General features: G+C 42.0%; 1 protein-coding gene across 2 annotated transcripts; it reads left to right on the top strand.

Annotated features, from left to right (window-relative positions):
- Positions 1-661: 661 nt before the first annotated feature.
- DGKE (diacylglycerol kinase epsilon) lies at positions 662-25,715 on the top strand. 2 transcript variants are annotated; one of them, XM_070736005.1, is made up of 13 exons: positions 662-720; positions 1,248-1,342; positions 2,613-3,092; positions 5,105-5,264; positions 8,734-8,853; positions 11,100-11,243; positions 12,363-12,520; positions 13,639-13,690; positions 17,517-17,630; positions 19,769-19,840; positions 20,552-20,679; positions 22,402-22,513; positions 25,058-25,715. In XM_070736005.1, exons 3-13 carry the CDS (start codon positions 2,635-2,637, stop codon positions 25,247-25,249), a joined length of 1,710 nt encoding a protein of 569 aa, XP_070592106.1. In that variant the 5' UTR covers positions 662-720; positions 1,248-1,342; positions 2,613-2,634; the 3' UTR covers positions 25,250-25,715. The 2 variants fall into 2 exon arrangements, with proteins under 2 accessions (XP_070592106.1, XP_070592107.1); XM_070736006.1 differs by lacking the exons at positions 12,363-12,520; positions 13,639-13,690.

Here is a 25,715-nt window from a genome sequence, read left to right as displayed (position 1 = left end):
GTAGTGAAGATTGGACTTAATTCCTGGATAGTTCAGTGGATTTGCAGCTGCCTGAAGCGCAGATATCAGAGGGTTGTTGTTAATGGCGAGTATTCTGAGCAGCGCCTGGTTACAAGCGGTGTGCCACAAGGTTCTGTTCTGGGTCCTAGGAAATGTGATTGGAAGGCAACAGAAATGGAAAACAGTGGCTTTGAGCAAAGCTGCTTGCAAATAAGCCATGAAATTCAATGGAATGGAATGGGGTGGGATGGGATTCTTTATTGGCTAAGTGAAAAGAAAAGATACATTTGTCAAGAATTTTTTTACTTATCTTTTCATAAAAGAAAATATACATTTTTCAAGAATCATGAGGTGCAACATTTAATGATTGTCATAGGATACAAATAAGCAATCAGGACACAATCAGTGCCAATATAATTAAGTCTCCACAGCTTATTTCCGAGCAAGCAAGCCCAAGAAAGGGATTTCTCCCTCCCCTTCATTGTTCTTCCCAATCCTGTAAATTCCTCCCCCCAGCATAGTCTAGCGCTTTTGCTGAGTGGCTTACTCGTCTCCTAGCATCTGGCATCAGCACCCGCCTTCCCTTCCTTCCGATCCTCTTCCCCCACCCTCCCTCCTCTCCGGTTGAGTGACCTCTGGCTCCCGCCTCTTCCGCTTCCGCCGTCGTCGCCCACTTCTATGCCGGCTTATTGAGTGCTATTGTTTTTCGGCGGATACCAGGTAGGGAAGATGGGCGGGGGGGAGGGGGTACGGAACGTCTGGGACTGGGGCTGAGGGATGGAAAGAGAATGCAATTGCAGCCCTGAGAACAGCCTTCTCCGCTTTTTTTATATAAGGTGGACTACAACTTCCATCATCTTCGGCAGGCGATGGGGATGCTTGGCTCTGGTCTCCCAGTGCAGGTTTAAGAAAAAAATCTATCCTACGTCCAACGGGGTGATTGCCTCCCAGTGTATTACCGAGGACGTTTGTTATAAAGGAGAATTTTAATTGATTTAAGTCAGGGGTCTCCAATCTTGGCACCTTTAAGACATGTGGACTTCAACTGAGTAATTCTGGGAGTTGAAGTCCACAAGTCTTAAAGGTGCCAGGGTTGGAGACCCCTGGTTTAAGTAATCTGCTTTCCTAGACACTTTGTGTGGTTCTGGGCTGCAGCTGAGGATAGAAATAGGAGGAACACTGAATGAATGAATGAATGAATGAAAGGGATAGTGGTTTTACTTTTCTTCATTTTCCTCTGTTTTCAGATGATTTGCTCTGGAGTTGCTGCAACAGTCTAATTGGGGATGCACGGACTGACATTGGAAATGAGAGGGACGTCAAGCTCTGTTTCATACCGGTTGTGAGTATGCTATGCATGTGTTATAATGGAATTGCTTTCATTGGGCCCTCCTTAGCAAATAATTAGCCTTTGATGGTCATGAAATGTGCTAGCTTTGGGTTGAACCAAGAGGGAAAGAAACAAAATAGTGTTATTAGAAACAAAGAGGAAAGGGGGGGGGGTATTTTAAGCTAAGTTTAGTTTGTTTGCTTGCTTGCTTGCTTGCTTGTTTTATTTGACTTCTGTGCCGCCCAATCCCAAAGGACTCAGGACGGCTTACAATATAAAAGATACAAGTACAATAAAAAAGAAGTCAAATATGAAAATCTAAAACTTGTGTTGGGGATTGGCCTGGTATTTATGTATTTTTTTAAAAAATTAATAAGTTGGGAAACACATTTGTTACACTTGATAAGTGAGTACTGTTGTCACTGTGAAGAATAAATTGACATTGTGAAATAAAGTGTAAATAAAGGAGTAAATTATTGGTCTAAAGAGGCTATCAGTTCTTATTTTGAGGATGCAGCTGCGAGAGCAGTCATGGGCTTACCCAGGTATGCCCATGTTTCACCATCACTCCGCAGCCTGCATTGGCTGCCGATCAGTTTCCGGTCACAATTCAAAGTGTTGGTTATGACTTTTAAAGCCCTTCATGGCACTGGACCAGAATATCTCCGAGACCGCCTTCTGCCGCACGAATCCCAGCGACCGATTAGGTCCCACAGAGTGGGCCTCCTCCGGGTCCCGTCAACTAAACAATGCCGGTTGGCGGGCCCCAGGGGGAGAGCCTTCTCTGTGGCGGCACCGGCTCTCTGGAACCAACTCCCCCCGGAGATCAGGACTGCCCCTACTCTTCCTGCCTTCCGTAAACTCCTCAAAACCCACCTTTGCCGTCAGGCATGGGGAAACTAAACATCTTCCCCTGGGCACGTTGAATTTATATATGGTATGCTTGTGTGTGTGTGTATGTTAGTATAGGGGTTGTTCTTAAATTTATAATATTTTAATTAATTGGATTAATGTATTGGATTGTCTTTTCACTTGTTGTGAGCCGCCCCGAGTTTTCGGAGAGGGGCGGCATACAAATCCAAATAATAAATAAATAAATAAATAAAGGATTCTTCTGATTTAAGGAACAACTATTTCTTGATATACAGTGGTAGGTTAATTAAGATAATTGAAATGAATACACTTGGTAATTTTTATACTGGGCCAATTAATGAGGTAACAGTAAAGACTATTTGAGGCCTACAAGTTAGTGTTATCTTACATGATTGAATTAATTATCTAGAGTGACTGTAAATCAATAGAAGATGGGAGAGGCTGAAAGCAGATCTAAATCATCTTCAGGATTCCTCCCAGAATGGAGTTTGGCCTTCTGGACTTTGTCTTCAGTGATGGTACCAGTGATGATCACCTTGTGGTGCAGTTTTCGGCGATCTCGGAGGCAAGGACTTCTGCAGGATATCTTGCATAAAAGCAAGCATGATTGGCAAGCTATAGATTTCTTCAGCCAGCCTACCTATTGCTGTGTCTGCACTCAACATATTCTCCATGGAGCTTTCTGTAACTGCTGTGGTGTGCGTGTTGATGATGAATGCCTGAAGAAAGCTGATGGTCATTTCCTATGCAAGGAAATTCTGCCAAGAAGCCAAGATGCGAGGCAAGCTTCCATGATGCACCATTGGATCCGAGGCAATGTTCCACTGTGTAGCTACTGTGTGGTGTGCAAACTACAATGTGGTACACAACCCAAGCTCTGTGATTACAGGTAATGCTGCAGATTTAAATATCAGGGAAGTGGTAGTGGAAATAATACATTAATGTCAGTTCCTTATTTGTCCTCTTTACATTTCTGGGACTCCATAAAACATTGTGTTTTATGCAAGCCACCCATTATAGTTTGTTTAAATTGTCACATTTTAATTATGGATGGCATCTTTTGATTGAGCAGATTTTTGCATATTCTTTTCATAGAATGGAATTATTGAATGCTTCTCAGCTTTTGATTCCCTGGGGCTCAAGAATAGGACAGGGTTTTGCTAAATCTTCTTGTGATGATACTCAGGATTTAACAAAGTTTTCACTGGAAACAAGCTTTGGGATATTACAGCCCAGTTCTACTCTGCAAAAATTATGGTATAAAAAGAGCTACAAGGGGTTGACATCATATCTCAATATTTCCTGGAGTCACTCCTCATGGCAAAAGCCATTTGGTTTTATAAATAACATCTCTAGTCTTGTTCGGTAGAAATTTCACTATTTTTTTGAAGAACAGTACAGTATTTTGTAGATATTCACATTTGAAAAACAAAGGAAAAATCTAGTAGATTAAATACAATCGATAAGAAACATTTTACATTCCAAGAAAGGGAAAAGGAAACTTGTTTGTTCTCCCAATATGATCATCTTAATTTAGCATATGACTACCACTTTTTATGTAAAGTCTCTGGAATGTTTTTCACAAGCATCTACTTTGTACACTTCATCACTCCCTACTTGTTTCACACTATTGCTCAGTCTTCCTCAACTTAAGGCCCTTCATGTGTTTTGCAACTGCATTTTGCTTTATTTATAAAACCTCTGTTACATTTCATTAAGAACCAGTGCCAGAGTTAACAGGCGTCATCTGGGAATTTTGAATGTTGTAGTCACAATATCCCTGAAGGTAGGTTGATAATGGGCTTCTGTGACTCACTTGAACAGATCAGATTGTTGATATTACATACAATGTCTTAATGCAATATGAAAGGTACATTTTAATTACACTAATTTGTTATTTTTGTACAGAAATTAAGTATTGTATTGGCTGCTGAAAATTATCTTCTGCCAGGGCTTATCTTTCCCTTCATTTGATGGTTGATTTCCCATATTACTCGCTTTTAAAAGAAAAAAGTGCACCTTTTTTCAGAATCAAACAGATGTGGTTTAGCCCAATTATTAAACCCTGCAGGGGGGAAATATTTTTTTATTAGAATATTATCCTAAACATTGTCCAATGACATTCAAAACAACATATATGAACAATTATAAATGTTATTTTTTCTTTCAATTACTAACTGGCTCATTTTTGGATTATTAAAATAAACTAATACTACAACAGATCTGTGTTTACTTGATAGAAAATATATTGTCCATCTGTTGCTTGGAGGGTATTGATGCTGCTTATGGGAATTATTTCTCTTGGACTTTTAATCCTTTTTTTCTAAATTGGATTGGAAGTGATAGTGCCAATCCATCATTTCTGTTTTTTGTTTGTTTTACACCAAGCTTCTTTTTATTAAAAACAATCTACCTGACTATTGATAAGTTAATTTATGCTTGATCAGAACAAACTTGTCAAATTCCTTTCTTTTTGTTCCTTTTCTGCTTTGTGGTATTAATGCTTGGGTTTGACTATACTAAACTCAGTATTTTATTTGGTTACATAGAATGGTATATCTAAAAATTCCTTTTGTTGATTCAATGATATTTTCCTAGTCTCCTAAATATTTTTGCAAAGCTGTACATTTGCCGCTCATAGAAGAACACTGAAACAGTGCTGGCAATAATGCAAAGTTGCTGTAAAAGTGAGAAAAGATGGAAGAAAGACTTATTTTCAGCCACATTCCGAAACTAATAAAGAAAGAGTAGAGCTGATGTGCTTTAATTCAGTGGTTGACTGATTGCACCATTTTTTGTTAAGTCCCTCAAAAATGATATTGCTTCTATAAGCATCCACAGTAATTCTACATGGGAATGGAATCTTTGTCCTGAATATTGTCCTGACTGTTCTTCTTTCAGGTGTATTTGGTGCCAGCAAACTGTACATGATGATTGTATGCAGAATTCTTTGAAGAACGGGAAGTGTGAATTGGGAGAGTTTCGCAATCTTATTATCCCCCCAACTTACTTGCTCAAAGTCTGTCAGATGCGTAAATTTAAACACATTAATGACTACAAGGTAAGTGTGAAGGTGTTTGTTCTCAAGATCCAGCTGGGGAGGCCTTTGAAGTCTGTTTCCAGGAGCTCAGAATCACTGACTGGGTTGGGGAGAGGGGGGATTTGGTCTTGCATGCTGTGAGCTGGGTCCGAGCGAAACAAAGAGGAGAAATAAAATACATATGTTGGATTCTATAGTTCACTGAGAAAAACCATAAGAGAAAATGAAAGAAGGAAGCCCTTGCACCAGTACAATATATAACTTACCGTATTTTTCGGTGTATAAGATGCACCTAGATTTTAGAGGAGGAAAACGTATTCTGCACCAAATGGTGTAGTATTATATTGTTTAATAAAATACCAGTGTAGCAGAATACTTTTTACAAGTTTGTGGACTTCAATTCCCAGAATTCCTCCAGCCATCATGCTATTTTATGAATGGGAGTTGAAGTCCACAAGCCTTAATTTTGCCAGGTTTGAAGACCCTTGCACTTCTAACCCTTAACTCAGGGGTCCTCAAACTTGACAGTTTTAAGACTAGTGAACTTCAATTCCCAGAATTCCTCCACCAGTCATGCTATTTTAGGAATGGGAGTTGAATTCCAAAGCCTTAATCTTGCCAGGTTTGAAGACCCTTGCACTTCTAACTCCTAACTCGGGGATCTTGAAACTTGACAGTTTTAAGACTAGTGGATTTCAACTCCCAGAATTCCTCCACCAGTCAGGGGATGCCTGCCCGCTTCCCCTCAGCTGCCGCCACACGCCCTGCCTCACTTGCCCAGCAGCGGGCATTTCTTGCGGGGTCCCTGCCTGTACCACCCCCAGTTTGGATGGGGGCAGCTAGTTGCCACAGGCATCCAAAATGGCGGTGCTGGCAGAGACCCCAATGCCCAACGCCGGAAAAATGATATGGGGCATGTGGTGGCAGCTGAGGAGAAGTGAGCAGGCGTCCCCTCGGCGCTCTGTATCCAGCTGGTGGAGAAGGCCTGCAGGGCTGCCTTGATCATTAGGTGTTGGATGAAGGTGGTGCCGTGGATATTGCCTACCTGGACTTCAGCAAAGCCTTTGATACGGTTCCACATAAAGAGCTGGTAGATAAATTAGTGAAGATTGGACTTAATCCCTGGATAGTTCAGTGGATTTCAAGCTGGCTGAAGCGTAGACATCAGAGAGTTATTGTTAATGGCAAAGGAGACAGTCTCAAAATGGGTGAGCAGTGTGGTCGGGCAGTAGGAAAAGCAAGTAGGATGCTTGGCTGCATAGCTAGAGGTATAACAATCAGAAAGAGGGAGATTGTGATCCCCTTATATAGAGCACTGGTGAGACCACATTTGGAATACTGTGTTCAGTTCTGGAGACCTCACCTACAAAAAGATATTGACAAAATTGAACGGGTCCAAAGACGGGCTACAAGAATGGTGGAAGGTCTTAAGCATAAAACGTATCGGGAAAGACTTAATGAACTCAATCTGTATAGTCTGGAGGACAGAAGGAAAAGGGGGGACATGATCGAAACATTTAAATATGTTAAAGGGTTAAATAAGGTTCAGGAGGGAAGTATTTTTAATAGAAAAGTGAACACAAGAACAAGGGGACACAATCTGAAGTTAGTTGGGGGAAAGATCAAAAGCAACGTGAGAAAATATTATTTTACTGAAAGAGTAGTAGATCCTTGGAACAAACTTCCAGCAGACATGGTTGGTAAATCCACAGTAACTGAATTTAAACATGTCTGGGATAAACATATATCCATTGTAAGATAAAATAAGGGCAGACTAGATGGACCATGAGGTCTTTTTCTGCCGTCAGTCTTCTATGTTTCTATGTTTCTATCATCTGGCGCAAGCGGGCTCAGCTCCATCAGCTCCCACCCCGATCTTCTGCCTTCGGGGGTGCCTTTGGGAAGTTGCAGTGAGGTGGGTGCACGTGGCGGCAGCTGAGGAGAAGCGGGTATGAGTCCCCTCAGCGCTCTGTGTATCCAGCTGCTGGAGAAAGCCCACAGGGCAGCCTTGATTGGCACGAGTGGGCTCGGCTCCATCAGCCCCCCCTTACCGTGTTGTTGGTTGGCCAGCTCGTCTGGGCAAGCGGCTATGGCAGGGGCTGGGCAGAGGCTGGCTCTCCCCGGCTTCCGAGCCAAGCCGGCCACCCAACAACACAGTGCTGGTGCGGACGACAGCTCTGCCCCTTCAGGGCCTGTTCGCCGACCTCAGCCTCGCGATTTCGCCAATAAACGAAAGCCATCGGAGCTGCCTCAGCAGTTGCCCCCGCTGCCGCTGGGCTGGCTAATTCAGGAGACGCGCCCACCTTTTCCCTGCCTGCTGGAGGCCCCAGGCATCCACCTGGAAAGAGAGGCTTCCCTGCTGGTGCTACGTCCGGCACCCTGCCCACCCCTGGGGCTGAGCTGCCGGACGGTCTCAGCAGCATTCAATGCATAAGACGCACCCAATTTTTAAAGCTCTTTTTTGCAGTAAAAAGGTGTGTCTTATAGACCGAAAAATACAGTACATAAAGGGCTTGTTGGCAACTTGGTATGAAATAGCGTCTCTTTCACGATCATAAAGCATTAGCTTTATGATCGTGAAAGCTGCTTTTGTTATCCATATTTTAGTTTATGTTTCATAAACTGGTTGCTCTGTTGAAAATCCGTATCTTAATTGTGCTTGTTTAATGTTACCTTTGAAGATTGGGTTAATATATAATTTCAGTAGTTATAGGATACTTGCACTTCTTAATAGTGGGGTTAATAGTTGTTTAATAGTGTATTAAAATATCCCTCTGATACAAGCATGTGCCAACTACTGTAATGCCCCAATAAAAGATAATAAACTGCAGGTTATTAGGTTACAGCTTTACTTAGCTGCTCCTGAAATGGTTGGGAAGAAAAATGCATCCTATAGTAAGATCAGAGAACAAAATAAATGTTACCACTTGTTAATTGGCAAAAATGGTCACACTTGATTTTACTATGGCTCTATTAAAGAAAAACCAGCTTTTAAGGTAACCCGGTTGGCTTCTTGCATGGGTTCTAGTTTGTATTTCACTCTCTGTGCAAATTGCACATAAGTTAACTTGCTTCTGGTTTAAAAGACTTACCCAGATCAGTTTTGCAATCTAAGCATAGCTTCTGACATCTATTGTGGATATTAATTTTTTTGTATATTAAGCACTACCAGGACAAACATAACCATTTGATGCATAGAAAGATTTTATATTTTTGAGTTCTAAACAGACGGTAGGTTCTGTTGATTATTTCAAAATGGCAATCGTATGAAAATCACAATAAATCTTATATGTGAATTGTGGTTTAGCCTTACATTGAACAGCAAAATTGGTATTTCCTACAAATTATAAAGTGATTTATTTGTCTCTAATTTACAATTTAAGAGTTCATTTCTCAACAACATGAGGAAAAAATAAGAATTGCTGTTTTGTGACATTACAGATCTAAATAGCTTGCTTCTGCCATTTTCTCTCTCTCTTTTTTTCCCCAGCTATCTGAGTCTTATGGGAAAAATTGGACCCCAGTAATAATTCTGCTTAATACTCGAAGTGGAAACAATATGGGGGAAACGCTAATAGGGCAATTCAAGAGCTTATTAAATCCAGTTCAGGTAATTGTATTGATATAAAGAAACTGAAGAGGAGCTAGATTTGTTGCTTAAGTAAGAAATCAAACATAACTAAAGACATCCTTAAAGTTTGTTTGTTTGTTTTTTAAAAAATAGGGTTAAAAACTCCCTTAAGGAATTATCACTGATGGATTCAATTGAAGAAACATGCATAACATCGCGGTATAGAAATGAGCATGATACTGTTCAGCGGGACTTCTCAACAATAAAAGCTTAAAATATGTGGGCTTCAATTCCCGGAACTCCTAGTAGGCCTGTAATGTAGCCAGCCTGCGGTCTGCCCACCCACCCACCTTCCTTTCTTTCTCCCTCCCTTAGCTCTCTGCTGCCCAATCCTGATCCCACTAGCCAGCCCTTCTGTTCCTTCCTCCCTCTCTGATGAGCACGCTTCCTTCTCTGGCCCAACTACCTCTGAATCTTTCCTGCATGTTCCCATTCCTTCTTCCTTATTTCTCCTTGACCACCATTGCTGCTACAGATGTTGACACCAGTATTGGATTCCTATCAGGAGGGGGGGGGGGTTTCAGGTTTTGCTGCCTGGACACACCGAGAATGAATTCCGCAGATATATAAATATTTATAATTTAATTTAATTTATTAAATTTATAGGCGGCCCAATCCCTTGCAGACTCTGTGCAGCATACAACAAATAAAAACAATATAAAGGCAGTTAAACCCCCTGAAATAAAAGCATTGATGTCTCTTTTGGCCGGAACTAGATGGTATAGCTCAACCATTAGCCATCATTTTACATGTGCAGTAGAACGACACTTCTGCAAATATACTGTATCATTTGAAAAATGTTTTTCCAATTGTTTTGGAGACTACATTGTCACTAGCCCTCGAGATTTAAAAAATTGCATAATGCAGCAAATCTCTTCCTTGTGAAAGGATTGTATGGCACTTTCTTTCAATATTCGCCACTTGCCATTGATGGTGAATGCTGCAGAATAATTAGGGTACACTTGCAGTACATTCCGTAATAATATAGAAGGACTCTTACTCCTTAACTTTTTTTTAATTTTTAAATGACAACTTTTACCACTATAGCCTTTTTCCTAAACATTTTTTTGAATAGTTTAAAAAGAAAAGAAACAAGTGTGCTTTTCTTGTCCGTTCCATCCTTTGCTATATATTTTATGCCTTTGCTAAAATCTTACCATTGGAAATATTTCACACTGTCTTCCTCTGTTAATTATCTGAACTCAGCTGGATGCTATCATGCAGAGCTATGATAGGAATATGCTGTTCCTTCGGTTTCTTGTTCCACTGAACCTGAACAGTTGCTTAAATTTTTTCAGGTTCTCGGAGTTACCTCTACAGTAAATATGTTCCAATAATCCATAGAACAAAAATAATAATTTTCTTGTCATTTTTAAGGTCATAGATCATGGCTTAGATGAAAAGATGTCATTTAACCTAATGGAATATCTTGTCCTTTATCTTGCCTTCTGCCAAGTGTTGTGGGGATCAGAGAGTGGCACACAATCCTGGGGGTGGTTGGTGGCTTGAGAACCCAAACTCCACTTTTTAACTTGTCTTTTTCCCCCTAAAAGAAGGTGAAAATATTGGGGCATCTTATACATCAAAAGCAGCCATTCTTGGCCTCCCAAATCCCTGCTCACGTGTCCCATTTTTGCAAAAAAATAAAATAAAATGGGGCCATTTTTCACAAAAACGGAGTGCGCAGAGGATTTGGGAAGTCTGCAGAATGCTTCTGGGGGAAGGCAAAAATGCCCCAGTTTTTGTGAAAAACAAGCAATTTTTGCAAAAAAAAATGGTGCACAGAGGATTTAGGAGGCTTGCAGAGTGCCTCTGGGGGCTCCCAAGTCTTCTGCACACCCCATTTTTTACAAAAATAGGCCTGTTTTTCACTGTTTTGGGGTTTTTTTTGCAAAAAACATTGCACAGAGGGTTTGGAGATCTGCTCTTGGGGGCAGGGAAGGACAAATACTTTTTTTTTTCTTACTTACCTCTTCAAAGTCTTGGTGCATCTTATACACCGGTGTGTCTTATAGTCCGAAAAATACAGTATGTCTCTTTATATGGTTTTATGGCTTGTGGCCAGAATCACTTGTGTAGTGAGATGGGCACTGTCTAAATTTAATAGATTAGATTACATTAGATTAGATTAATCAGAACCTATAATCATAGAAATTTATTTTAAAAATAAATAAAATGCTTTCTTCAGTGTCACGCAAGTAAATATTTTTAAAATGTATTTTTAGGTATTTGACCTAACCAAAACAACTCCAGCAAAAGCACTCCAGCTTTGTACCTGGCTACCTAGCAATTCTGCCAGAGTCCTTGTTTGTGGTGGAGATGGCACGGTGGGTTGGGTCCTGGATGCAATTGATAGCATGAAAATAAAGGTACGGTGTTTCAGAATACCTTGGCAACCCCTTTTCCTCTTTGTTATTCACAGATTGGCTTCTTTGTCAATTCCTTGCATCTCTTCCAATACAATATTTTCAGGATAATGCAGCAATATACAGTATTAGCTTTGCCATAAAAAGCTATTCCCCCTCCCAAGACTGAAATGTGTGTTTTGAAGCATGCTTTTTCTACAAGATATTCTGTCCTTGTGTCAGACAATTAAAAAAAAAGATATTTAAAAGTAGGCTAATTTGCTATAAATTAAATGGGAATATAATATTCGGACTCTTGGGCACAGTGCTCATCATCATTTCTTAGCTGATGGAGCCAATTTCCATGGTCATTTGTCCATGACTATATACCAAAGGGGCATAGAACAGTTACCTTCCCACCAAAGTGGTCTCTATTAATCTATAGGCATTTGCATGCTTTTGAATAGGCAGGAACAGGATAGGCAGGAACAGGAGCTTACTCTATTGTGTGGTGCTCAGGTCTTGAATCAGGCTATCCACTTTCCAGCTGACAAGCTCACTGTCTTTAACTGCTGACTTACCTCATCTCCAGAATGGAGACTACAACATGGATTCTCCCCCACCCCCAAAGTGATAATGTTCAGCCATGAAAATCCTAGCCCTTAAACTAAATACAGCATTCATGCAAAAAGGCTGCTTCTAAGAGCCAGATTGTTCTAATGGTTAGGAAGCTGGCCTAAATGCTGAATTCTAGCCCTGCCTTAGGCACAGAAGGTAGTTGGCTGACTGGGCCTTTCACTCTTTTTCAGCCCAACCCAAGGCTGTTGTGGGAAAAATAGAAGGAGAAAGGAGTACGTTCACCCCCTTGAGTTACTTACAAAGTATAAAGGCGGGATAAAAGTCAAATAATTTCTTTTTCAGTTCCTCCTTAGGCTGAAGCCTAACCAGGCTTTGCAAATATTATTAAGTATATAGTTTTCCAATTGTTTTCCTTAGAAGCCCCACTATGCTATTAAGGAAGAATCCTTGAAGCAGAATTTCAATTAGTGACAATTCAAGCTATGCTGGAAATTTCAAATATCAAAGATGTTAGGCATATAAAATCTCAACTCTTAACCCCGAATCAATGCTTCTATATCACAGGGACAAGAAAGGTATGTCCCTCGGGTTGCGATTTTACCCCTGGGCACAGGTAATGACCTATCAAATACCCTTGGCTGGGGTGCTGGCTATGCCGGAGAAGTTCCAGTGGAACAGATTCTACACAACATCATGGATGCAGATGAAATCCGCTTGGACAGGTGAGTGATTCAAAGTCAAAAGCTCTCTTGAATTCCTGCTCTTGCTGTCCCACCCACCTCCAAAAAATCCTCCTTGGAATTGGATCCGGAATCCAATCTCTTGAAATTTAGAATGGGCTTTCACGGGGTTCTTTACAAAGCTGAAATAACTTTCTTTCTCATTAAATACAGCTTTATATTATAGTTGCGCTGGCATTAATACATTCCTTGTATTGACTATTCTATTTCTAATGTTATTTTAAGCTGTGCACACCATGTTATACCGTATATAAGCACAAAATAAATTTTAAAAATCCCCGTGGTGGATGGTTTTTTAAAAAAATCATGCAGGGCATTTGGGATCCTGCCAATTAAGGGTAAAGCAGCTTGATCTGTGACCTATCAAAGCTTTCCATTTCCTGCTTAGTAATGCTTCCTCCAAATCTGTGTTTATAGCCCCTGACAGTCAAGGTTGAATTATTTTCAGGGCTCTCTGAGACAAAAAGCAACATTATGCTAACTAATCCTTTCTTAATGAACAAAAATTAATGAATAATACAGTACATAGGTAGGCGGTGTGTAGCACCTAGATTACCAAGGTGCCCATGGTCATCTCCATTCACAGCTGCTGGTCTTCCTGCCCCACCTGATGTTAATTAATATTCTACATTTAAATACGTTGAAACCCAACATCCTGTAAAACTACATGACATTCTTCAGCACCATCTTCACTTACAAGAATTCCTCTGGGCTTCAGATAGGTATTAAAAAAAATAAAAATATAGAAATATTCCCATAAAAAGACAATGATATTCTAAGAATTGAAGCAAACAACTCGAGAAGCTGGAAAAATAGCAAGGAACTATCTTTGCAGTTTTGCCTTCTGATAAATGGGTTATATGGCAAGGTATACCCATCAAAATAAATATGTTGTGAAAAGACCGGGCCATTCAAGGGACAACTACAAGTGCCTGCCACTCCCATGTAGTCACAAAATGAACCTGGAAAGTCCTAGAAATGTATTCAGAAATTGTCATTGACCCTAAAAACCATTGCAACTTATTCAGGATACAACTGTTAGCTCTTCATTATCTGTTTGTTTTGCCATGTAAGATGCCAATCTGTGCATTCTCTCTTAGGTGGAAGGTTCAGGTAATAAACAAAGGATACTACAACTTAAGAAAATTGAAGGTAAGGCTTCAAAATGTTTTTGGGTATTGATTAAAATGCTATAATGCAGTGTTCTTTTATGTACACTGAGAGCATATGAACCAAAGACAAATTCCTTATACAGTAATACCTTGTATTACGAACTTAATTGGTTCCAGGAGGAGGTTCGTAAGGTGAAATGTTCGTAAGATGACACAATGTTTCCCATAGGAATCAATGGAAAAGCCAATAATGCGTGCAAGCCCATTAGGAAAATCCAAAACATTAAGGCTTTTATTTTTTTTTAAGCGGGGGGGGGGCAGACTGAGCTGAGGCAAACGGAGTGGGAGGAAGGACAGCGAGAGGTGGCAAGAGGTGGACGAAGCAAGGCGAAAAGAGCCTCTCTAGAGCTCCATGTGTCTTTCCCTCCTGTTTTTTGCCCACCCCGTTCTGCTCATTTTCCCCACACCTTTCTCCTCTTGAGCTCCATGAGTCCCTCCCATTTTTGCCCACCCTGTCCTGTTCATTTTCCTCACACCTCTCTCCTCTCTTGAGCTCCATGGATCCCTCCCGTTTTTGCCCACCCTCTCCTGCTCATTTTCCCCACACCTTTCTCCTCTCTTGAGCTCCATGGGTCCCTCCCGTTTTTGCCCACCCTGTCCTGCTCATCTTCCCCACACCTTTCTCCTCTTGAGCTCCATGAGTCCCTCCCGTTTTTGCCCACCCTGTCCTGCTCATCTTCCCCACACCTTTCTCCTCTCTTGAGCTCCATGGGTCCCTCCCATTTTTGCCCACCCTGTCCTGCTCATCTTCCCCACACCTTTCTCCTCTCTTGAGCTCCATGGGTCCCTCCCGTTTTTGCCCACCCTGTCCTGCTCATCTTCCCCACACCTTTCTCCTCTTGAGCTCCATGAGTCTCTCCCGTTTTTGCCCACCCTGTCCTGCTCATCTTCCCCACACCTTTCTCCTCTCTTGAGCTCCATGGGTCCCTCCCGTTTTTGCCCACCCTGTCCTGCTCATTTTCCCCACACCTTTCTCCTCTTGAGCTCCATGAGTCCCTCCCATTTTTGCCCACCCTGTCCTGTTCATTTTCCTCACACCTCTCTCCTCTCTTGAGCTCCATGGATCCCTCCCGTTTTTGCCCACCCTCTCCTGCTCATTTTCCCCACACCTTTCTCCTCTCTTGAGCTCCATGGGTCCATCCCGTTTTTGCCCACCCTGTCCTGCTCATCTTCCCCACACCTTTCTCCTCTTGAGCTCCATGAGTCCCTCCCGTTTTTGCCCACCCTGTCCTGCTCATCTTCCCCACACCTTTCTCCTCTCTTGAGCTCCATGGGTCCCTCCCATTTTTGCCCACCCTGTCCTGCTCATCTTCCCCACACCTTTCTCCTCTCTTGAGCTCCATGGGTCCCTCCCGTTTTTGCCCACCCTGTCCTGCTCATCTTCCCCACACCTTTCTCCTCTTGAGCTCCATGAGTCCCTCCCGTTTTTGCCCACCCTGTCCTGCTCATCTTCCCCACACCTTTCTCCTCTTGAGCTCCATGAGTCCCTCCCATTTTTGCCCACCCTGTCCTGTTCATTTTCCTCACACCTCTCTCCTCTCTTGAGCTCCATGGATCCCTCCCGTTTTTGCCCACCCTCTCCTGCTCATTTTCCCCACACCTTTCTCCTCTCTTGAGCTCCATGGGTCCCTCCCGTTTTTGCCCACCCTGTCCTGCTCATCTTCCCCACACCTTTCTCCTCTTGAGCTCCATGAGTCCCTCCCGTTTTTGCCCACCCTGTCCTGCTCATCTTCCCCACACCTTTCTCCTCTCTTGAGCTCCATGGGTCCCTCCCATTTTTGCCCACCCTGTCCTGCTCATCTTCCCCACACCTTTCTCCTCTCTTGAGCTCCATGGGTCCCTCCCGTTTTTGCCCATCCTGTCCTGCTCATCTTCCCCACACCTTTCTCCTCTTGAGCTCCATGAGTCCCTCCCGTTTTTGCCCACCCTGTCCTGCTCATCTTCCCCACACCTTTCTCCTCTCTTGAGCTCCATGGGTCCCTCCCGTTTTTGCCCACCCTGTCCTGCTCATTTTCCCCACACCTTTCTCCTCTCTTGAGCTCCATGGGTCCCTCCCGTTTTTGCCCACCCTGTCCTGCTCATCTTCCCCACACCTTTCTCCTCTCTTGAGCTCCATGAGTCCCTCCCGTTTTTGCCCACCCTGTCCTGCTCATCTTCCCCACACCTTTCTCCTCTCTTGAGCTCCATGGGTCCCTCCCGTTTTTGCCCACCCCGTTCTGCTCATTTCTCCCACACCTTTCTCCTCTCTTGAGCTCCATGAGTCCCTCCCGTTTTTGCCCACCCTGTCCTGCTCATCTTCCCCACACCTTTCTCCTCTCTTGAGCTCCATGGGTCCCTCCCGTTTTTGCCCACCCTGTCCTGCTCATCTTCCCCACACCTTTCTCCTCTCTTGAGCTCCATGAGTCCCTCCCGTTTTTGCCCACCCCGTTCTGCTCATTTCTCCCACATCTTTCTCCTCTCTTGAGCTCCATGAGTCCCTCCCGTTTTTGCCCACCCTGTCCTGCTCATCTTCCCCACACCTTTCTCCTCTCTTGAGCTCCATGGGTCCCTCCCGTTTTTGCCCACCCCGTTCTGCTCATTTCTCCCACACCTTTCTCCTCTCTTGAGCTCCATGAGTCTTTTCCCCATGCAGTTTGGAAGGGGGGAGTTTGTCGCTGGGATTCAAAGAAGCGCTGGCAAAAATGGAGGGAAGCGAGTAGCCTCAGGGAAATCCCGGCGGCTGCTCGGGTTCGTAAGGTGAAAATAGTTCGGAATAAGAGGCAAAAAAATCTTAAACACTGGGTTCGTATCATGAAAAGTTCGTATGAAGAGGGGTTCGTAAGACGAGGTATCACTGTATGTCCAATCACACTTGGCAAATAAAGAATTCTATCTTTCTATATATCTGTCTATAATACAGGGGTGTCAAACTCACATCATTCATGTGATGTATCAGGACATTTTCCCCCTTTGCTAAGCCAGGCATGGGTATAGCCAGCACGAGACACGTCCCGTCTGCAGGCCACGAGTTTGACAGCCCTGCTGTACTATAAAAACCTGAATCTCTATGGGTCGGTAGGTAATTTCTAGTGATCCGCTTGGACCTGCTAGATTCTAGGTTCTTTAATCCAGCAAGATTCTTAACTAAGCATGTATATTCAGGAGAGCTGGATTAAATTTAGAGCAACCCTAGTGTAAGGTACGAAAGAGGTGGGTGATCTGCTATTTCTAAGATTTTTGCCCACTCATAGGGAAGAAAATATATTCACCTTTTTTCTTATAATTCAGATATTCAGATAATTCAGGCTTATAATTGACAACTGGAGCAGGGGAAATATCCATGTTAGTCTGAACTTGTGACATTTCTGGAGTAGAGAAGAATGTTGTTAGTTCATAGATGCCTTCTCTCCCCCCCCTTTATCAGAGGGGATGTAATTCTCAGCCATCTTACTCCATGCCAGAGAAGCGTTCTAAAGAGTTCTGTTGTGCCTTATTTGCAAAGAGATATAAGAATTCCTTCCCCTTTAATGTTGGTAAGCCACGGCACTGCTGAGCAGGAAGCAGAACAGAATGTTCAGATCTACACACAGTCTTCAAAAAAGAACATTGCATGACCCGATTGGACTTCCTTCATCAACCTCATGACATTACTTAAATCCCCAGGTCTTTTTTCTTTTTTTTCTTTTTTTAAATAGTGTTTCTTGACTGTGTGTTTTACAAAACTGACACTTTTTTTTTTTAATTTATTCTTTTCCAATTTTGCATTCATTGATGGTTGGTGTTTTCTCTCTCTCTCTCTCTCTCCCCTCTGCCCTCTCTCTTTGCAGGTATTCTCAATGAATAACTATTTTTCGGTAGGGCCAGATGCCCTCATGGCTTTAAACTTCCATGCGCACCGTAAGAAGACTCCGTCTCTTTTTACTAGCAGGATTATTAACAAGGTAAGGGTTGAATGAGCCAAAAATTCTGGTACAGGAAGTCCTCAACTTTTACGACCACAATTGAGCCCAACATTTCTGTTGCTAAGTAAGAAAATGGTTGCATGAGTTTTGCCCCATTTTATGTCCATTTTTGCCACGGCTGTTATGTGAATCGCTGCAGTTGATACCGTATTTTTTGGAGTATAAGATGAAACATTCCTCCCCCTCCCCCACAAAAAAAGAAGGTGAAAATTTGGGTTCATTTTATACACCAAATGTAGCCCCGCCTAGCCTCTCAAACAGAGGTTTCAGAGGTTGAAAACAGCCTGTTAAACCTCTGTTTAGAGAGGCCTTTTTTCAGCCTCTGAAACCTCTGTTTGAGGGGCTGGGTGGGGCTACAACAGGGGTTTTACAGGCTGGAAAAAAGCCTCTGAAATGGAGGATTCATAGGCTGAAAAAGCAAGGCACAGAGCTCACAACCAACAAACCTGTTGTGAAAATTTCACCTCTGGGAACAGCTGATAGAGAGTATTCAGGGAGGACATCCACCCCCTACCCCCAACCATACCACGTTGCAACCCTCATAAATATGAGCCAAGGATCTAGATTTTGATCACATGACTGCAGGGATCCTGCAACAATCATAATTGTGAGAAACAGTCATGCATCGTTTTTTTCAGTGCCATTGTAACATTGAATAGTCACTAAATAAATCATTGTAATTCATGGACTACCTGAATTTATCTGACCTTCCTCCAAATAAGTCAACTAAATGCACATAGTAAAACTGTATCCATTTTCTCCCTACAGTATTTAGAGGAAGTACAGTAGAACCCCGACTTACGAGACTAATTGGTTCCGGAAGGAGGCTCGTAAGTCGGAACGCTCGTATGACGAAACATTGTTTCCCATAGGAAACAATGTAAAGTCAATTAATCCGTGCAACAACAAAAAAAAACCGCTGCCGCCGAACGCGGAAGTTAGCGTTCGGCTTCAGGAGACAGCTGCGAAGCGGCGCGGGTGTTTTAAAACGTGGCAGCCGGCCTGGGGGGTTCGGGGGCTTCCCCCCGAGCCCCCCAGGCTGGCTGCGCGCCGCTTCGCAGCTGTCTCCTGAAGCCGAATGCTAACTTCCGCGTTCGGCTTCAGGAGACAGCTGCGAAGCGGCGCGCGTGTTTTAAAAGGTTGCAGCCGGCCTGGGGGGCTTGCCAGCACCCCCCTGAGCCCCCCAGGCCGGCTGCAACCTTTTAAAACACGCGGGATATGAGCGCCAAGGAGCTGTCTCCTGAAGCCGAACGCGGAAGTTAGCGTTCGGCTTCAGGAGACAGCTCCTTGGCGCTCGTATCCCGAATGTGAGCTCGGGAGGCGAACAAAAATGTCGCTCCCCTCCCAGCTCTTATCTCGAGTAGCTCGTAAGTAGAGCTGCTCGTATGTCGAGGTTCCACTGTAACTAGGTGAAAGTTATCAGTAATAGTTCAGCATCATTGATTGTTACACTGAAATACTCTACATTCTGGAGAATATATCTTATACAATCTTCTGATAGCTACGCATAAGCATACTTTTTTTTCTCTGATGGGATTCTGTGGTTTTTATGATTGTCTCTAATTCAGGACATTCTTAGTTTATCTCAGTCTGAGAGAACCCCAACAATGATATTCCTTTAGTTAAACTGTAATGGAGTTTGTCTATGATGGTTACAAGTAGTGATAGACATCAAGTGAGGACTGTCTGTATCAATTGTTATCAATGCAAGAGTTCACAAGTTCTGCCGTGAAGGAAATACTATTCAAAATGTAATGTAAAGCTTATATAATTGGAATGTGGATAGTCCCAAATTAAGAAATTCCAGGGGGAATTTTTTTTTCAGAATCACTAGTGGTGATGTACATTGTTTAAGGTAGCCAGGGACGTGGGTGGTCGGTGGGGTTAGAGTGAAAAATGTAACCAGGAAGCTTGTAAAAAGAGACCAAGGATCTTTCTCTCCTTTGGTTTAGAATTTTTAAAATTTGTTCATGGTAGTTATCTCTCACAAAATATTTATATGTAATAATTCTATATACGTCAAAAGAATTTGGAAACTAGGTGTAATCTGTAAGGGGGGGGGGGATGCCACCTCTCCAGACTTCTTGATTGAAATCCTGCCTGTGTTTGTTTTTTAGGCTGTGTATTTTTTTTATGGAACCAAAGATTGCTTAGTTCAGGAATGTAAAGATTTAAACAAAAAGATTGAGGTAAGAAAAACGTTTTTTCTTTAATTTAGAAATTTAATTTACATAAGAAATATCTTGTCATTTGTAAGGAGGTAGAATCAGAAAATGCCTACAGTAAATCAAGAATGTACAGTTACACGGAAGGGCTTTAGTGGCATCAATAAGTATGTTTAGTAGCTTTTAAATAAGGATTTTTTTTTGTCTTAGACAGCAATCATTGGATGCTCACTTGTGCTTATTTCTGCTTTTGTAACCATATATATGAAACTTCCCTGGATCAATTCATTTTAAAATCACATGGGAGAGTCACCCTTTATATGAAATCAGAATGTGATTGGTTTGTTTCTGGCTTAGCAGGAGGTATGAATGGGGCCAATAAATAAATTTATCTTCCATAACAAAACAAGCCAAACCAGTTTCCTGGCTTGTTTTGTGCTCCAGTCAAACCCCTGACCAATTCATAGATTTTACAATGCAAAAGCAGTGTTTAAAAAGCAAAGGAAAGCAAAATAACAATTGGCCAAATAAGCTAGGATTGCTTGTTTGCAAAATTGTTAGTGGTTTGATTAGGAAATGTTTCCCAAATCGTGATTATCTCTGGCTTAGCAGAGGCCCTACAAACTCATTGCTGGCCTTCTTTTATGTTCCCTTCTGATTTGCCATAGATGGCTAACATTTTGAATGCATTCTCACAGGTGTAACTTACTAACAACCTATTGTATATCTTTAAAGCTAGAGTTGGATGGAGAGAAGATTGACTTGCCCAGTTTGGAGGGGATCATAGTGCTAAATATTGCCTACTGGGGAGGTGGCTGTCGACTATGGGAAGGAATGGGGGATGAACTTTATCCTCTAGCAAGGTAGGTTAGTAATAAGTGGCATATAAATTATATACAGTTGGGAAGGTTTGGAGAGTTTTGTATCCGGGGGTGGGATCCATCCAAGCAAGATCATCTGATAGTTTTATAGCTCAGTATTTTTTTAAAAAATACTTCACACTTCCTTATTTTAGCTTGCCTTAGCAGCCTTTTTCCTTGGTGTTTAACAATGAAATAATCTCCAAAATGGCACAGATCTTCAAAAAATGAATAACAGGCTGTGGCTAAAGCGAACCTATCTTAGTTTAATAAAGATAATAGTCCTTAAAATATTTAAGAAGTAAAAGGCAGAACTTACTGCCCATTTGACACATAAATTCCAAAATGGCTGCTTCTTCAACAACTGATTGCCGTCCTGCCCCCTCAGCTGTCAGATGGGCTGCTTCAAAGCACAGCTCCTGAAGCTACTTGCTTTATGGGGGATCTTATGGCATGATTATAGGACTTTCCTTAACGCAGGAGAGTTATCTAAACTAAAGGAATGCTGGTTCCTTCTATTGGTAAGTTGAAAAGGTGACAGCCTGGGGGAAACCCTTCAGGGACCTTTTCTTGGGTGTGTAATTTAGTTGGCCATCCTAAAAAGGAATAATTTGTTCCAATAGAGTCGAGAATAGAGAGTACTGATGAAGTTACCTACTTTGGTAGTGAAAAATCTGCAAGCCACCCCCCCTCCCCCCAAAAACCCAAGTTCTGAGGTTTCCCAAGGATCCCACAGAATAATTTGTTCCATCCCCAATTCTTGGCCTGGTGTTCACACTTTAGTTAGTTAGTTAGTTAGTTAGTTAGTTAGTTAGTTAGTTAGTTAGTTAGTTAGTTAGTTAGTTATTGGATTTGTATGCTGCCCCTCTCCGTGGACTCGGGGCGGCTAACAACAGTGATGAAAACAGCATGTGACAATCCAATACTAAAACAGCTAAAAACCCTTGTTATAAAACCAATCATACATACAAACATACCATGCATAAATTGTAGAAGCCTAGGGGGAAAGAATATCTCAGTTTCCCCATGCCTGATGGCAGAGGTGGGTTTTAAGGAGCTTATGAAAGGCACATAACAGCATTTACATTAGGGGTTTCAAACTCACGGTGGTGTCACGTGACACATTTTACCCCTTCCCTAAACCAGGAGGGGCCAGCATGTGACCCATCTGGTCCACAGGCTGGAAGTTCGACACCCCTGATCTAAATCATCATCTCAATTTTTGACCTCCTTTTCTTTCTGACTTTTAAACACTTTTCTGCAAGTAGAGGCTTGAGAAGTTGGATTAGGAAGCAAAATTGAGGCAATAGGAATGAAATAGAATAGAATAGAATAGACTTGTTGATTGGCCAAGTGTGTTTAGACACACATGGAATTTGTCTTTAGTGGATATGCTCTCAGAGTACATAAAAGAAAAGATACATTTGTCAAGAATCATGAGGTACAACACTTAATGATTGTCATAGGGTAAAAATAAGCGATCAGGAAACAATCAATATTAATATATAAGGATACAAGCAACAAGTTACAGTCATAACTGTTAAGTCATAAAAGATAAGCCCACACCTATCTATTTGGGTTTCTCAGCATATCATCTCAGTCTGGGAAGGGGTGGGAGCTGTTATTTATTATTGGTAGGGTTGTGATACACATAATGCGGAAACTTTTTGACAGTTGGGTCCAGGATATCTTTACTGATCCTAAACTTTCTTTGTCCTACTTAAGGCATGATGATGGATTGCTGGAAGTCGTTGGAGTCAATGGCTCATTTCACTGTGCACAAATTCAAGTGAAGCTTGCAAATCCTGTCCGGCTGGGACAGGCCCATACAGTAAGGGTATGTTGTACATTTCTATGGCAGTTTTCCATACTCTGGATTGAATCTTTTATTTGGAACCCAATAATGAAACAGAAACTGTATTGAGAAAAGGCAGGGCATGAAGCACATTAGTTTAATTGCACTTGGAAATAGGCAGACCAAACCAGGAAACCTTCATATTGCATGAAGAGACTGTAGCTCTGGGGCAGGTGCATGACAAAACACTTTGGAATTTCAGCTTACATTTTTTTAAATTAATTTTTAGTGTCTGTAGAGACAAATGGGGATAATGCCCTTTGGTGCTTTGATTGACTTTCTGGTGCAGATGATCTGCTTATATTCAGCAGAGGATCTTAACGCCAATTCATTTGGAGTGTCATTCAAAACTAGTCCAGAAAGAAGAAACAGAAGGACATAATTGCTGTCTCCTCTTAACAGTGTACATTCATCTGTTGGTACATAAGAAAGTCCACTTTCTCCAGCAGTCTAACCAATATTTACTTCACACTGAGACATAATCATATGCTCAAGACAAAAACATTGCTTGAATGCTTATACTTGCCAAAGCATTTTTTTAAATAAAATATTGTCTGTTGCTTCTCTTGTTTCTTGTTCAAGGCATACTGTTGTCTCATTCAACTCTATCCTTTTCAAAATCTAGTTATTTTTCTCTCCAGAAAAGTTTAGAAATTGTTCTATTTTTTTTCCCAATAAGCTCTCAGGAGTTTGCTGGCTTTCATTTTCATGCCAAAGAGGAAGCAATCTGCAGACTCAATTTTTGCTTTGGGAAAGCCTCTTCTGCCACCTTGCTGCCTTCCTCTTTGTTGGTTACAAAGGAAATATTCTGCCCCAGCTAAGAACGTAGCAAACACACAGTTTGTTTGAACTTTTTTTAATCAATAACTGACTACTTAATAATTGTCTTAGTAGAGGTCACGCACACACACAAATCTAAAGGCAGTCTTTTCTTGCAAAAACCCAACTGTTAATTAATCATCATTAACAGTTGGCATAGGTTTAGAAAGTCTTAAACCATAGAATAGTAATTTTTGATAGCTCACGAAGTTTGGCAAAATGCCTAGAAGTTGTCTTCAATAAACAAACCGAAGCAGATAAGCAAAATAGAGATTTTCAAGACACGACAAACACACACACTTCAAACATTGTTTCTTGCAGACATTCAGCTTTCTCTACTCTGCTTAGGTAGACTAGGAGAGTGACCAATTAACCCTAAGTCTTACTCCCAAGGAAACCTCCTCTGGAGTAACCGCTCCTGCCTCTGGCACCAGGTCCTCGCCAGCCTCCTCACTGTCCGATTCAGGTACCAACTGCACAGGCCACTGGCACATCACCAAGTCGGTTTCCTCTTGAACAGGATCCGCTATCAGCTGCATGGGCTACTGGTGGGCCACAACAGGAAAGTGACTTTGAGACCAGTCTCTCTCTCTCAGTTCAGTTCAGTTCACAGGAGAAAGAAGGAAACATAGAAACATAGAAGACTGACAGCAGAAAAAGACCTCATGGTCCATCTAGTCTGCCCTTATACTATTTCCTGTATTTTATCTTACAATGGATATATGTTTATCCCAGGCATGTTTAAATTCAGTTACTGTGGATTTACCAACCACGTCTGCTGGAAGTTTGTTCCAAGGATCTACTACTCTTTCAGTGAAATAATATTTTCTCATGTTGCTTTTGATCTTTCCCCCAACTAACTTCAGATTGTGTCCCCTTGTTCTTGTGTTCACTTTCCTATTAAAAACACTTCCCTCTTGAACCTTATTTAACCCTTTAACATATTTAAATGTTTCAATCATGTCCCCCCTTTTCCTTCTGTTCTCCAGACTATACAGATTGAGTTCATGAAGTCTTTCCTGATGTTTTATGCTTAAGACCTTCCACCATTCTTGTAGCCCGTCTTTGGACCCGTTCAATTTTGTCAATATCTTTTTGTAGGTGAGGTCTCCAGAACTGAACACAGTACTCCAAATGTGGTCTCACCCGCGCTCTATATAAGGGGATCACAATCTCCCTCTTCCTGCTTGTTATACCTCTAGCTATGCAGCCAAGCATCCTACTTGCTTTTCCTACTGCCCGACCACACTGCTCACCCATTTTGAGACTGTCAGAAATCACTACCCCTAAATCCTTCTCTTCTGAAGTTTTTGCTAACACAGAACTGCCAATGCAATACTCAGGAAGGAGTATTGTTTAGTGCATACAAAATATATTTAGCATAGAGATGTGATGGCACAGAGGTTAGAAAGCATATTGCAGGTTGACTCTGGTCACTGCCAATTGCCAGCAGTTCAGCAATTCAAATCTCACCGTCTCAAGATTGATTCCAACCTTCCAAGATCGGTAAAATGAGGAGCCAGATTGTTGGAGGCAATAGGCTGACTCTTAAATCGCTTAGGGAGGGCTGTAAAGCACAGTGAAGCAGTATGTAAGTCTTAAGTGCTATTGTGATTAGTGTTTAAAACACTATCCTGGACTGACTTTATTCTCAGATTCCACAGTCCTCTACCTTTACTTATCTCCTCTTTTGTTTTTCCATTTCAGTTGATCTTGAAGAACTCAAAAATGCCAATGCAGGTGGATGGGGAACCTTGGGCACAAGGCCCTTGCACCATCACTATTACTCACAAGACCCACGCACTGATGCTCTATCACTCAGGTGAACAGTCAGACGACGACGTCTCCAGTGTGTCTGAACAGGAACCGACAAAAGATCAAACTGATGAAGACACATAGGTCTTGATCCAGGTTTGGCCTGCTAACCAGTAATGGTAGTTCAGCATGGCTTTTGCTGAAACAAAAAACCTTGCACTACGATCCTGGCTCCCGCAGACGTTGTACCATCTCTGCTTTTACAAACAACACAGGAATATTAAAAAGCTAGACTTTTGAGTGTATCCCCCCCCAAAAAATAGCAGGGTGAAAGAACCTTTCATGGTAACTGTTTACTTTTTTAGTAGACCCTGAAAACGTATGTAAAGTCCTGTGTAGTAGTAATCGTTACCAGGTTTGTAATTTGAGGCTTAAAGGCAGTTCTTCCATTAACTGCACAAAGCCATTTATGGGGAGGGGGTTCAAATTCCATCAGACATAGCCCTGCCTGATCAGGAATGATATATGGAGTCACCTGCCCCTTTTCTCTCCCTTCCTCACCTCTCCTGGTAATGCATTCCTTTTTAAAAAAAATTTGCAGACCCTAAAA

The sequence above is a fragment of the Erythrolamprus reginae genome, chromosome 2 (assembly GCF_031021105.1).
Source record: "Erythrolamprus reginae isolate rEryReg1 chromosome 2, rEryReg1.hap1, whole genome shotgun sequence".
Taxonomy (NCBI): domain Eukaryota; kingdom Metazoa; phylum Chordata; class Lepidosauria; order Squamata; family Dipsadidae; genus Erythrolamprus; species Erythrolamprus reginae.
This window is presented reverse-complemented; position numbering and strand designations above follow the sequence as displayed.

Bases quoted from the DNA above. Each gene is read 5' to 3' on its own strand.
- DGKE (XM_070736005.1), top strand. From the start codon at position 2,635: ATGGGAGAGGCTGAAAGCAGATCTAAATCATCTTCAGGATTCCTCCCA. The intron at 8,854-11,099 runs GTAATTGTATTG...ATGTATTTTTAG, and splicing joins GCTTATTAAATCCAGTTCAG to GTATTTGACCTAACCAAAAC. The intron at 13,691-17,516 runs GTAAGGCTTCAA...CTCTCTTTGCAG, and splicing joins ACAACTTAAGAAAATTGAAG to GTATTCTCAATGAATAACTA.